Source organism: Lontra canadensis, unplaced genomic scaffold, assembly GCF_010015895.1.
Source record: "Lontra canadensis isolate GAN:19392208 unplaced genomic scaffold, GSC_riverotter_1.0 scaffold13, whole genome shotgun sequence".
Lineage (NCBI taxonomy): Eukaryota > Metazoa > Chordata > Mammalia > Carnivora > Mustelidae > Lontra > Lontra canadensis.
In genome coordinates, this window is record NW_022631007.1 from 118,265 (window position 1) to 131,043 (window position 12,779).

Consider the following 12,779-nt stretch of genomic DNA (forward strand, 5'->3'; position numbering starts at 1 on the left):
ATATAGGCAAGTTTGGGAGTCTCACCAGGCTGTACTAGATTTTTCCTTTTAATCTGTCCTCAGTATGTTCCTTTTCATCATATGAAAGCCTTACTTAGAGTTTGACTTGAGCTATAGTTTTACCTTGTTTTATTTGGCTTCTTGAAACTAACAAAGCTCAACTTCATATATTTTCATTTTCTATCTAATTTTTAATCCTGTAGTCTGCTTCTCTGGTTTTCAGGTACCCAAAATGGAGTGATGATTGATATTACTTAATATTAGAGTGCCAGAAATATACTCAGCACAATCTAGAACAGAGATTTAGATAGCCCATGTTCTCCGTGAAGCTTGATCCAACAAAAAACATAACCTCCAGAATGCGCTTGGGAAAAAATTAAGTAGTGACGAAGTATAAATGTTTAGATACTCCATACAGTTCTGGTAAAATTATTCCCAGCAGTTACCTAGAATATGAAATGACCCTCAGTGATGTACAGATACTCTTGCAAAGCTACCTGTAGGCTTTTTGCCTTGTATTAATTGTTTGATTAGCTAATCAGTTTCCCCAGCCATGTTTGCTGGAACTCATACTTGACATGCTGTAAAGAGGGAGAATTGTGGGCAGTGGTCAGCAGACTTGGCTTTGGGTCCCATTTATTGATGACCTATTGTGTTCTGGGCACTTTAAAATACTTATAAGCGCTCTAAATATTCCCAAGGGCCTCCCCAGTCTAACCACCCTTTTTATTTTTATTTTTATTTTTTTAAAGGTTTTCTTTATTTATTTGAGAGAGGGAACAAGAGATAACATGAGAGGGGAGAAGGTCAGAGGGAGAAGCAGACTCCCCATGGAGCTGGGAGCCTGACATGGGTGGGACTCAATCCTGGGACTCTGAGCCCAAGGCAGTCACTTACCCAGCTGAGCCACCCAAGCGCCCTAGCCCCCCTTTTTAAATAGATGTAGGAATTATAGAGGTTAGGTAGTTTGTCCAAGGTCATGAAGTGGCAAGACCCAGGATTTGGACCCAGTTCTGTTTAGTTCCAAATAGAGTTGCCTGTACCTCTGTGTCATGCTGCATTTATCATGGCACTCTGCTCCTTTGAACTTGTTTTCCCTTTAAAATGAGAACAACTGTATCTGGCCTGCCTACTTCAAAGAATTCTTACAGAGATCAAATGAAGTAAAATATTTTAAAACACTGAAATTTTGGGGGATGCCTGGGTGGCTCAGTTATTAAGCGTCTGCCTTCGGCTCAGGTCATGATCCCAGGGTCCTGGGATCGAGCCCCACATCGGGCTCCCTGCTCAGTGGGGAGCCTGCTTCTCCCTCTCCCACTCCCCCTGCTTATGTTCGCTTTCTCTCTGTGTCTCTCTCTGTCCAGTAAATAAAACTAAAAAAAAAAAAAAAAAAAAAAAAAAACCTGAAATTTTGATAGCATGTAGAAACAAAAGCTTTTGGGGAGGTATACACATACACATACACATTTAAATTTGTCCATATTTCACCTCTTGCCCCAAAGGGTTTGCGATGGTATGTGAAGGGTTTTCTGTTTTGTTTTTTGTTTTAATTAAAAAGCTACCCAGGGGGTGCCTGGGTGGCTCAGCAGGTCGGGCCTCTGCCTTTGGCTTGGGTCATGACCCTGAGATCATGCAAGATCGAGTCCCACATCAGGCTCTCTCCTCAGCGGGGAGCCTGCTTCCCCCTCTCTCTCTCAGCCTGCCTCTCTGCCTACTTGTGATCTCTCTCTCTGTCAAATAAATAAATCTTTAAAAAAATAAAATAAAATATCTTATTAAAGAAAAAAAAAGCTACCCAGCTACTGACTTTGTGTTAGTACTTGGCAGTTAAACCGTCAGAGGAAAATACATAACTCATATTATTATAGCTTGATAACATACACAGGTGCCCACTTCATTCCTGTGTCTGGAACACTAAATTTCTACTCAAAGTTCTGAATTATGGCTGCTTCTTATTCCTTATTTGTAATCAGTCATCTTTGATATTGATTCAAATTTTTGCATAGCATTTGTTAATTAGATGTATATATTTATGGTGGTTATACAAGAATTAAAGTTTTATCTTAACCTTGAGAGTGGACAGCAGTCTACCTGGGTTAAAAGTATGGACACTGAAACAAGATAAAATGTCATTAGAGCCTGCAAAGTTTTTTGGTTTCGTTTTAAATATAACCACTTGTGGGTTTTTTTCCCCTCTCTAGGATACAATGTCTCTTTGCTATATGACCTTGAAAATCTGCCAGCATCCAAGGATTCCATTGTGCATCAGGCTGGCATGTTGAAACGAAATTGTTTTGCCTCTGTCTTTGAGAAATATTTCCAATTCCAAGAAGAGGGCAAGGAAGGCGAGAACAGGGCAGTTATCCATTACAGGGATGATGAGACCATGTGAGTATAGAACCTGGTCCCAAAGCCGGGACAAGGCTTACATGCCCTCCCTGAAAGATACACATTAGGTCAGACCTTAAGCTCTACTGTGTGAATGCCCCTAACATGTCTTTCTCATAAAGTTCTTTAAGCCAGGTTGTAGATGACAGGGGAAAAAAGGGGGCCATTTCTGCTCTTCTCCACAGATACCAGTAGTTGGCAAAAGATGAAGGGTGCTTTCCTTTAAGACACCACTATTGAAGGTCCCCTTTAGTCATATAGCCTGGGTGACAAGAAGGGAGAGGGGACTGTGTGTTCTGTGTGTTTGCAACTCTTGGATCATCTACATAGTAGGACTCTCCTAGTATATAAAGCTATAAAGCAAGAAATGTTTTAAAGTGAAGTTCTGAGAGTGAGTAACCCCAGATACCATGTCCCACCACACAGACACGTCACTACCAGCTCCTCGGGGTGATGGTCCTCTCCTGCCTCTCTGGGCGTGCATGTGTTTATGCTGACTCTGTTGGTCCGACATACTGAGTCTCCCTTGGCACCTTGTTTTATGAACTGATTTAGGATTTACCGCCTCCTTCACTTGGAAATCAAGTTCTTGACAAAATCTCATGCTGATTCTTCTTATCTCATGGGTTTTGTTCCCCTCAGGTACGTTGAATCTAAAAAGGACAGAGTCACGGTAGTCTTCAGCACAGTGTTTAAGGATGACGATGACGTGGTCATTGGAAAAGTGTTTATGCAGGTATGCAGAGGATGTCTTGCGGTGGGGCGGAGGGAGCACGGGGGTGTGCTGGCTTACACCTGGGCACCGAAGCACACCGTGAGCATAGGAGAGAGAATGGGCCGCTCAGAGGTCGCCGGCACTTGTCAGAGATTTCATCAGACAGCCTCCACAGAACTCACTGCGTGTCGTTTTTCCCTAGTGCCTTTTGCCTTTTCAGCACTGAACTGGAGAGTGAATTGAGGATTAAACAAGCTAATGGTATGACTGAGTTTTAAGCAGCCTTGCTGCCATAGGGTCTTCAGTTTAAAGCTTAGTCATGTTTCCTACCCTCTTGTGTTTCCTGCAGTTTCTGGCAAGGTCCGTTCTTGGCTTGGTTTAGTTCTTCTCAGAACTGAGTCTCTAGATTCCTGAGCGCAGGTAGTGCATCAGTAGGGCAGAGTCGGGGGGCAGACAGGGAGGCAGATTGGCCAGGGTTTGTCCGAGGTCACCGCAGAGCGCCTCCCTCAGAAGAAGCTCACCTTCCAAGGAGAGGAATGGGGCTGAGTGGGACATTTGGTAATTGGATTTCTGGTACAGTTGGACTCCAATCTGATACAATACCCCACTGTGGCTTTGTCATGCTGTCTGCTAACCAGCTACTCGCTCTGAGATAGGAGAGCTCATCCTTGAAGTGGTATATTCAGGCTGATTTCTTCCAGGATGGCTCAGCATTCAGTAGCTAGTACGGCGGTTAGATTGTCAAACACCTTTTGTACATTCATCCTGTTCCTTGGCAGGGTGAGGAGATTTAAGAATTCTGAGACAGACTCTTTTTTGTGCCATGGAGTTGAAAGATGGTTGTGCTTAATGCAGTGAGGATATTTTATGGGTATCCTCTCTAAGCGGGTTGGGACATACTCAAAAGTAAGTGCCTCAATTTCATCCATCTCTGGTGGCTTTTTGTGTTTAGTTTAATTAATCAGAAACTCTAATTTTACAGTCACTATGCAGAAGAAATTGGAATATTGACACTTCCAGCATTTGAGAGCACTAAACTTAGTGTGTGTGTGTGTGTGTGTGTGTGTGTGTACATGTACGTACACACAGATGTATAGACCTATATCTTGGGTCCTAAATGTAAGCCTCCAGACAGGCATTTCATCTGTTTTTAGGCGGAATTGACAAGGGAATTAAATGCAGTAGCTTAGAAATTGGGCTGAATCCAGACTGACAAACTAATTTTAAAAGCTATGAAGTATATATTTAGATTTGGCTGGTTTTTTACCAGTCTTGTTCCATTTTATTCCCGGCGACATCTTAACTTATTTTTATGCTTTAAACAGACCTTATCTTGGAGAGCTTACAGGAGATTTGTTCCTTAGGAGAATTTTGTGTGCTTTTTTGCATATGAATTTAAACTCCTCCCTCAAAGAACATGTGATAGGGCACTGGTCTCAAAGGGAAGAGGGAGTCTCTGCATTTTTGCACTGCCAGTATCTCTAGTTAGTGACTGGACTGGCACTGGGCAGCCCCATCTGGTGTCCAGGAACGTGGAAAGCCTGTGCTTGGGAAGCCATCTGCCTTTCCTTCATCTCCACAGAGTCAGTGGCTGGGACAGTTTTATTTGAAATGACCTTAGAAACCTGGGCTTATTTTGCTGGATTTTGCTCCAAAATAAATTATCTGAGAATTTTCCTGGACATTGTAACTTTAAATTTCCAGAACAGCAGATGCCTAGCACAGAATGCTGTGACTCTGGGATGCTGTTTGAAGTTTTCCTGATAACTGACCTGCTTGCTGTGGGCCTTTGTGGGTCTCCCCCCGCCTACCGGCATGGACCTCCAACGTGGTTCAGAACATGATTGCTGCTTTTGTCCGTCAGCAGGCCAACTCTGACCGTTGCTGTCCTGCCTTTAAGAAGAAGACAGGAGCTTCCATTCCCCACTCACATGGATACTCTAGTGTTCGCCTTTGGTGCACTATCTTCGTTGGCATGCAAGCTGAGCACTAGAGAAAGTCTGGTAGATACCGTGTCACTGCTCATTCTGTGGCAAGCACTAAGAACGGTACAGTTTTGGAGATTAGTGTATGGTGAACCAGAATATTTTTCATATTTTTAGATCTTAACGTCAGCCCCCATAACCAAGAAAAGTTAAACAGAGTCCACTGGTTTCTGTATGTTGGGGGACAAGACATAAGTAGTCTGCCTTCTAGGCAGGTGTGAAGGTAGGATGTTGAGGACCCTGTCTACCTAGATGCCTGTGTGGTCATAGCTGCAGGATATTTTCCTGAAATGGGAGCACGGAGTCAAAGGAACTCTAGTAGATATTGCCAGACCCTCCATGGAAGTTGTGCTCTTTTGCCTCCCTCCTTCAATGCATGAGAGTGCTCGATTTCCAGAGTATGTTGTCAGACATTCAGATTTCTGCCGGTCTGATGGATTAAAAATGATATTTATATACTCTTGGGAATGAGGTCCAAAATCTTTTCTTATGTTGAAGGCTATTTATTTTTCTTCCCTTTGAGATGTCTCTATCCTTACCTATTTTTCTGTTGGGTTACTGATCTTCTCTATTTCTTTGTATACTAGAGAGAATAGCCTTTTATCTGTGTAGGAGTTGCAGATACTTTTTCCAGCTTGTCATTAGAGTTTGTGGGGGGTTTTTCCCCTCAACGCAGAAGTTTATTTTCACAAAGTTCAGCCCGTCCCTTCTGTGGCTCCTAGATTTTGAGTCATGGTTAGAAACTCCTTCCCTACTCCAGGATTTTAAAGAAATGTACCTGTATCATTTCTTAGTATTTTTATATAGTTTCATATTTTACACCTAATCTTTTGATTACCTGTTTGGAGTTTTCTCCTGGTATATGGTTTGAAAGATGGATCCATCATTTTTTTCTAAATGGCTACCCCCTGGTCTCAGTAGTCATTGTTTCAAGGCCTGTGTTTATACCACCAATTGAAGATGCTACCTTTATCATATACTCCGTTTTTGTATATATTTGGATTTATGCTGTATTTGCTATCATAAATTCTGCTTTGGTGGAAGAGAGAAATAGTATTGTGGTACTCAAAAGACATCCTAGTTGGAGGAAAAAGAAAGAGGCATCATTGCTGACAGATACAGGACAAAGACCCTAACAAGAAAGGAGAGCTATTTGTGTGGGTTGGTTGATTGTTTCTGAAGTATTATTTAAGAGAGCGCAGCAAGAAGAAACAAAGACGGGAGCGAGCCCCAAATCAGAAGTTCATTGTTAACCAGATCTAACGTGTGGTTTTCTGCACACAGAACCCAAGGAATCCGTGCTAATAAGTCACCATGGGTTTATACGCACCCCATCTGGGTTTGAATGCCAACAGGTACCAATGATTTGGAGTCTTCAAGAAACTTAATAAACATAAGAAAATGCTGGCAGTTACTATCTGTTCTATTTTCTCCCCGTCCCCCCAGGGGAGGGGCGCTAAAGAGTGAAAAAAGAAGTGAGTAAACCTCCCAACCCTTTGCAGAATGAAAAGTAATGTTTTCTAGAGATGGGTAATCTCAGAAGCTTTGCTTGAGGAATTTCCATTTTGAATGATCTTGACTCCTTCTCTGTCTCTCCAAATACTTTCCATTTGAGGAACAAAATTTAAGAGGGAGGTAACGTAACCTGGCTGTGGTAGTTTATCTTCTACCAAGCTCTAGAAGCCAGGCAGTGCCGGCTCAGGAGGCAGCATAGGGGAACAGGCAAGATCCCAGACTGGGCATTAGAATTCCTCAGATGTTATCCTTCTTTTGCTGCTAATTTGCTGAGGGCTTGCTGCCCTGTGTACTTTCTTCCTACCTACAGATGGAAGCGTAGTCCCTGTCCCTTCCTTTACAGTGCGACAGCACTAAGTCAGCAAGGGTAGAAAGCGCTTGCTTTCATTCAGCAAGCTGTGTGCTATCCAGCCTCTTTGAAAGAGAAGAAATGGATACAGAGTAATAAAGGAGGATCCTTGGCTTGTAGAGCTTACAACCTGGTAGGGAAGCCAGACTGTTAGTGAATAATAAAGGGCCATAGTAGAGACTTAGAAGACATGGGAACTGCTGACGAGACAGCAGCCAGCTGCCCGAGTATGCTGGAGATGGCAGGATAGAGGAGGTCATATCTGAGCAGCAGCAGAAGAGCATCACAGACCGAAGAGCTGTGGAAGCTTGTTTTTGGTTCTCCTGATGCTGCGAGGCTTTACCTAGCCCTTGGTTCCATGCTTCTGCTATCATTCAGTGAATTTGGATCACCCTGTTCTACCGGCATTACTGGAAAATCTAGTTCTGTTTTTGCACATCTGGGTTGAGACAGGGATGCCTTGTATCACTTTGGTATGTACACAGGAATATATGCATTAGAAAAGCCTGTGGTTTGAAGATTAAAACATGGGAGGAATGACCTGGTTTTTACATCCTCATTTTCCTGTCCTTTGAAGAGGGTGGGGACGTTGTCTTAGGGATGATTTGCTCTTAGACAGAGTGGTGGTGATTAAATTCATCCAAGACCAGAATTAACGGTCAGGCTTTAACTTCTCATGTCACATAGCCTCCTTCTCTCAGTGATGAACCCTAAAACAAATCCGCTTCTTTAAGTCCATTGTCTTCTGCCCCCAAGAAGGGCTTACATTTAGTCTGAAGTTCTATTTGGTGGGTTCTAAACAGTAATGGTCTAAGATACCTCTGCAAAACAGGACTTATGTGAAGGTCAGAGCCCCGAGAAAGCCTGGTTTCAAGAAAGGGGAAGAAGCAGAGATGGGACGGAAGGGGCGGTGGGGGGTGGGTGAGAAATGGGCCAGCTCCTAACGGGCTTTCAGGCAAAGAGGAAAAGAGTTAAGATTTTATCTTGAGTCTTAAGCAAGCTAGAGCCTGGGTTCCATAGCACCCTGAGATTTTCAAGATTTCCTGATAAATACAGCCTCTCCACATGAAATCAAAAGAACCAAATCAGCAGAAGTCCTTAATCCAAATGTAAGCTGGTTCTCTCATGCTTTGCAGTTTGTTGTCTGTTTAGTCTCAGATGGACTTTTATTGCCTCTTTAATTGCCTCTGTCGTTGCAAAGCAAGAGAAAGGGAATGGGATCAAGAATGCTCTCATCAGGGGCACCTGGGTGGCTCAGTGGGTTAAGCCTCTGCCTTCAGCTCAGGTCGTGATCTCAGGGTCCTGGGATCGAGCCCCGCTTCGGGCTCTCTGCTCAGCAGGGAGCCTGCCTCCCCCCTCTCTCTGCCTACTTGTGATCTTTGTCTGTCAAATAAATAAATAAAATCTTAAAAAAAAAAAAAAAAAGAACGCTCTCATCAGGGGTGCCTGGGTGGCTCAGGCAGTTGAGTGTCTGCCTTCAGCTCAGTCACGATCCCAGGGTCCTGGGATGGAGCCCCGCATCTGGCTCCCTGCTTGGTGGGGAGTCTCCTTTTCCCTGTCCCTCTGCTCCTCCCCACTCTCTCTCTTTCTCTCCCTCCCTTCCTCTCTCTCTTTCTCTCAAGTAAATAAATAAAATCTTAAAAAAAAAAAAGAATGCTCTCATCACATTTTGAAGATCAGCTTTGTTAAGGACTCCGTGGTCTCTGCTTTTTGAGTCCAGATCGTGTCGGTAGCAGGTGGCACTGTCCTACATTGTGCCAGGTGTTTCTGCTGCTCTGGAGTGCTACAGAGGGCAGACCCCGTGGGGCCAGCCTTGTAGTGGAAGCTGCTGTTCTCCTTACGTCAGATTCTCTTCTGCTTGCTTTGTGCAGGAGTTCAAAGAAGGCCGCAGAGCCAGTCACACAGCCCCACAGGTCCTCTTCAGCCACAGGGAACCGCCTTTGGAGCTGAAGGACACCGACGCTGCCGTGGGCGACAACATTGGCTACATTACCTTTGGTGAGCAGCGTCGGGGGTGCCTTCCCACTGCGGGAGACCTGAACAGGGACAGGGCTTTGTTAAAATGTGGAAGGGGCAAAAGCAGGCATACCAGATCATTCTGTGCCAGTGCGTTAACTGTGGGAGGAGTGCCATAGTCCTCTTTTTTTCCCCCCTGTTTTTCTTAAATGCTGGGAGAAAAAAAATCTAGCCCCTGGTGTCAGGTGTTAAGACTTGGGACCACATAAGCACCACAAAGCAGCTGGGTGGGAGGGAGTTCTCTGGCATTTGGCGTTTCTTGGTTTTTTGCTTCCTGAGCCAGCGCTCCAGCCATGATGCACTTATTCCACTGAAGAAATTCAAGTCTTCCCTTCTGGTTGCTCCAGACCAGTGAGCTGGCTCAGGATTATAGCTGACGGTTTGAAATAACCGCTTGTTCTCACATGGCATCCGATGCCACTGAGATGTTGCCTTTTGTGAGATTGAATTCCCCTCACTCCTGATGGTGCACCTGTTGATTGGTGATGAGCCCGCCAGTTTACCCGCCAGTTCATGTTTCCTGAAATCCGAGCTACACATTTTCTGTTGTGTGACGTCTTTGAGGTTGGAACACAGCTTACAGTTCACGCGTGCCACACGCTTTAGTTGGCAGCCTTTATCTCTGTGGTGCATATAAACGGTCCGGTCGTTGGCATCTTAGATCCTAGGCCACATAGTTACCTCTGGTTCTGGTGTTTGTTTCTTCTCAGGGCAAATGGACACCGGGGTCCCACCCTTTCTTCTGAGGTATTCCTTTTCATGTTAGCAAAGCCACCTAGTTGGCGGATTTTACTGTTGTCAAGACCACCGAGTAGAGTAGGTGCAGGAGACGGGGAGGATTGCAGAAAGCTGAAGGGAAGGGTGAAGAGGGCAGAGTGGCTGCAGGGGGCTTCAGTGCATGGTACCCTGGGAGGGGATTTTCTCATGCTCAGCCAAAGCAGCTCCTGCTGCCTATTCTTATCAGGAAAGTTGAGGTCCTTGGAGCTTACAATGTTTAGTGTTCACAAAACCACTGAATCTTCTGGAACCAAGTGCCTCTGAAGGCCAAAGCACCATGGATGGAGGATAAGCAGGCTGTGTTTCCTCATGCTGATGTCAAAGATAAGGTGTTTTCTCCAAAGTCACCCCCGCCCCAGCCAGTGGTCCCACCTTCTCAAGAGACCATGACCTAGAGTGATGCCCGGCACTAAGCCCTTTCCCAGGGGAGCCCTGGTTTTCTGCCATCACCTCCATTTTCCTTGACATAGCCTCCATTTGCACACACTGGGACCCGCCCTTTTTTAGTACTTATCCCTTCCTTATTGGAGGAGAACACCTTGTCAGAGTCTGGGCTTAGTGAAACAAGCGCATTCTCCTCAGGCAGGGAGAGATCGGAGCTGACTGTAGGCTCTGATCTTGCCGCCCTTTGGCCTTGATGTTACCCTGATGTCTTATCTGTGCCCCTGCCCGCAGTGCTGTTCCCTCGCCACACCAACGCCAGTGCTCGAGACAACACCATCAACCTGATCCACACGTTCCGGGACTATCTGCACTACCACATCAAGTGCTCTAAGGTGAGCCGGCACCAGGCACCTCGGGCCTATGCTCCAGGTCATTCTTCACCGGAGTTAATGGCATAAAAAGTCATTTCTGTGTGGGCTGCACCTGGCTGCCTCAGTCAGTAGAGCATGTGACGTGATCATGATTATGGTTGTGAGTTTGAACAGCATACTGCGGGTAGAGTTTACATTTTAAAAAAAAGTCATTCCTATAGTCCAGACTGTTGCTATGAACTAATGAACTAATGGTTCTGGAGACTTTAAGATACCTTGGCCTTCCTTCCATCTCTCCCCACTACCTCTCTGCACAGTAGAGAGTGAACATATGTCTCCAGAAAGGGTTGCCCTCCGGCTTGCCTGCATGGACCTGTGTCAGGCCCAGGGCATATGTTCCCAGACCTTTCTGATAACTTCTACTGAAAGCAGAGCTGTCTTTCTAGGACATGACTGCTTCAGTACCCATTGTGTTTGCTCCCAGGCCTATATCCACACACGTATGCGGGCGAAAACATCTGACTTCCTCAAGGTGCTGAACCGTGCACGTCCAGATGCCGAGAAAAAAGAAATGAAAACAATCACGTGAGTAGGGCAGTCTCACAGGCAGGACCACCCTCCTTTCCTGATTTCACCAAGAGGAAAATAGTGGATGTGGGTGACCTGGCCCTCCAGGTGTCTGGTAGCTGCTGCCTGCATGCGAAAGGCAGGCAGGGTCGGTCCTGGAGCCACTTGACTGACCAAAAATAGGATGGACAGGTTTTCAGTCCTGAGTGGGCCGGGATGGATTCCCTTGTTTCCACATCTTCGTGAGCTAGCAGAATGTCAGCTAGGGAAGACAGAAAGGGGCTTTTTTACCGAGGTGCACTATGTTCTCTTTGGGCCTGAGTTAAGAGGTCAGTCCTCAGGGTCTTCCTGGAAAAGGGGAGAGATTTGCTTACAGACATTCAGCTGAGTTAACGGGCCTGCAGCCACCCCTATTTTTATCCCCTGGTTTGCTGCTTGGCAGGAAGTTGCGTGGAGACGGAGTTATCTTTCTCAGGGATGGAAATGCTGAATAGCACTCCCATGTGTGGCTCTGTGCAGGAGAGGCCAGTGTGGCCTGGAGCCTAGGTAGGGATTAAAGTCTTCAAGCAAAATGTCAGGTTTGGATGCCCCTTCTGGTGAAATTTAGGCAATCCAGTTCTCAAGGAATAAGTGCTTATCTGCCAGCTTCTGTGCCTATTAAACTCAGGTCTTAAGGTGAACTAAGCTTCTGCACACCCCTCCCAGCCAGCGTATTTGCCAACACCAGCTCCTCTCAGGGATGACCTTTGGCAGGTATGGTGTGCACAGGGCTCCGAGTTCTCCCCTGGCACATGAGACCTCTCCTGCCAAGCTAGTTTCTGCTGCCACTTGACAGGATAAGAGAGGCGCCTGACTCTTGGTACCTGAGCTGAGGGTTTTCAGTCTCAGGAACAACAGAGCAGTGGAAGTCTTTCCCGATTTCCTCGGGCAAAGGCTTTAGAGGCCGCTTTAGAGGCTAGGTAGTAACTCACTGTAGCTCCTGCCCAGAGCCTCAGGAGGGGTGTTCAGGCTGTAGTTGGGTCCTCTGCTTCCAGAGAGGTGTCCAGAAGCCATGGTGGCAAATTCACAGCATCACCCCTTCTACTCTGCAGCTTTGTGGCAAGGCCAGAAATGGGCAAAACCAACACTGTGGGGAGGGCATATGTCCTGGGACACAAACGCTGTTTCCACCTCTTCTAGAACCTGGCCTCCCTCCTGGAGTTTCCAAGGTCCCCTGCCCCTCTGGCTTTCCACGGAACCTCTTTTGTCACTCTGGTGACCTCGAGCATAAGGCCGCCGATGCTGTGCTCTTTGCAGGGCCAGTGGAGAGACTGGCTGGGAGGTGAACGGGCAGCTGGGCACAGCAGAAGGAAGCCTGACCCATCAGTCCATCCCACACCAAATAGGAAGGCTGGCCTCGTAAATAGTCCATAAGGGGCTGCCTGTGTCGTCTTCAGCTCTGTAACTTCTCCTCTGTTCAGAAGAGCCCACCAAGGCAGCCACCACCCAGTATCTCCCCACAAGGGTTCTCCCCTATCCTGGTGAGGAACCGGGGAAGGGTAGATCTTAAAACAAACAAATTGTCCGTAAAACTCCTTCCTGGGCTTAAAAAGAGCAGCTCTGCCTTTTTCTGTTCTGTGACCTCTCTTTAGCAGAGATGGGCCCCAGAAAGGGGGAGGGGGAGGCAAACAGCCACATCCAAGCTGAAAACCTGGTCGTGTTACTAAGGATGA

General features: G+C 46.2%; 1 protein-coding gene across 1 annotated transcript in view; it reads left to right on the forward strand.

The window, feature by feature from the left end:
* The window catches only part of ARPC2 (actin related protein 2/3 complex subunit 2), a 29,672-nt gene that overhangs the window by 15,595 nt on the left and 1,298 nt on the right, over positions 1-12,779 (forward strand). Inside the window, exons 6-10 of the mRNA XM_032857194.1 lie at positions 2,202-2,388; positions 3,031-3,124; positions 8,824-8,950; positions 10,421-10,521; positions 10,985-11,085. Of these exons, the coding sequence (XP_032713085.1) occupies positions 2,202-2,388; positions 3,031-3,124; positions 8,824-8,950; positions 10,421-10,521; positions 10,985-11,085 (610 nt within the window). The remainder of the gene's footprint in view (positions 1-2,201; positions 2,389-3,030; positions 3,125-8,823; positions 8,951-10,420; positions 10,522-10,984; positions 11,086-12,779) is intronic.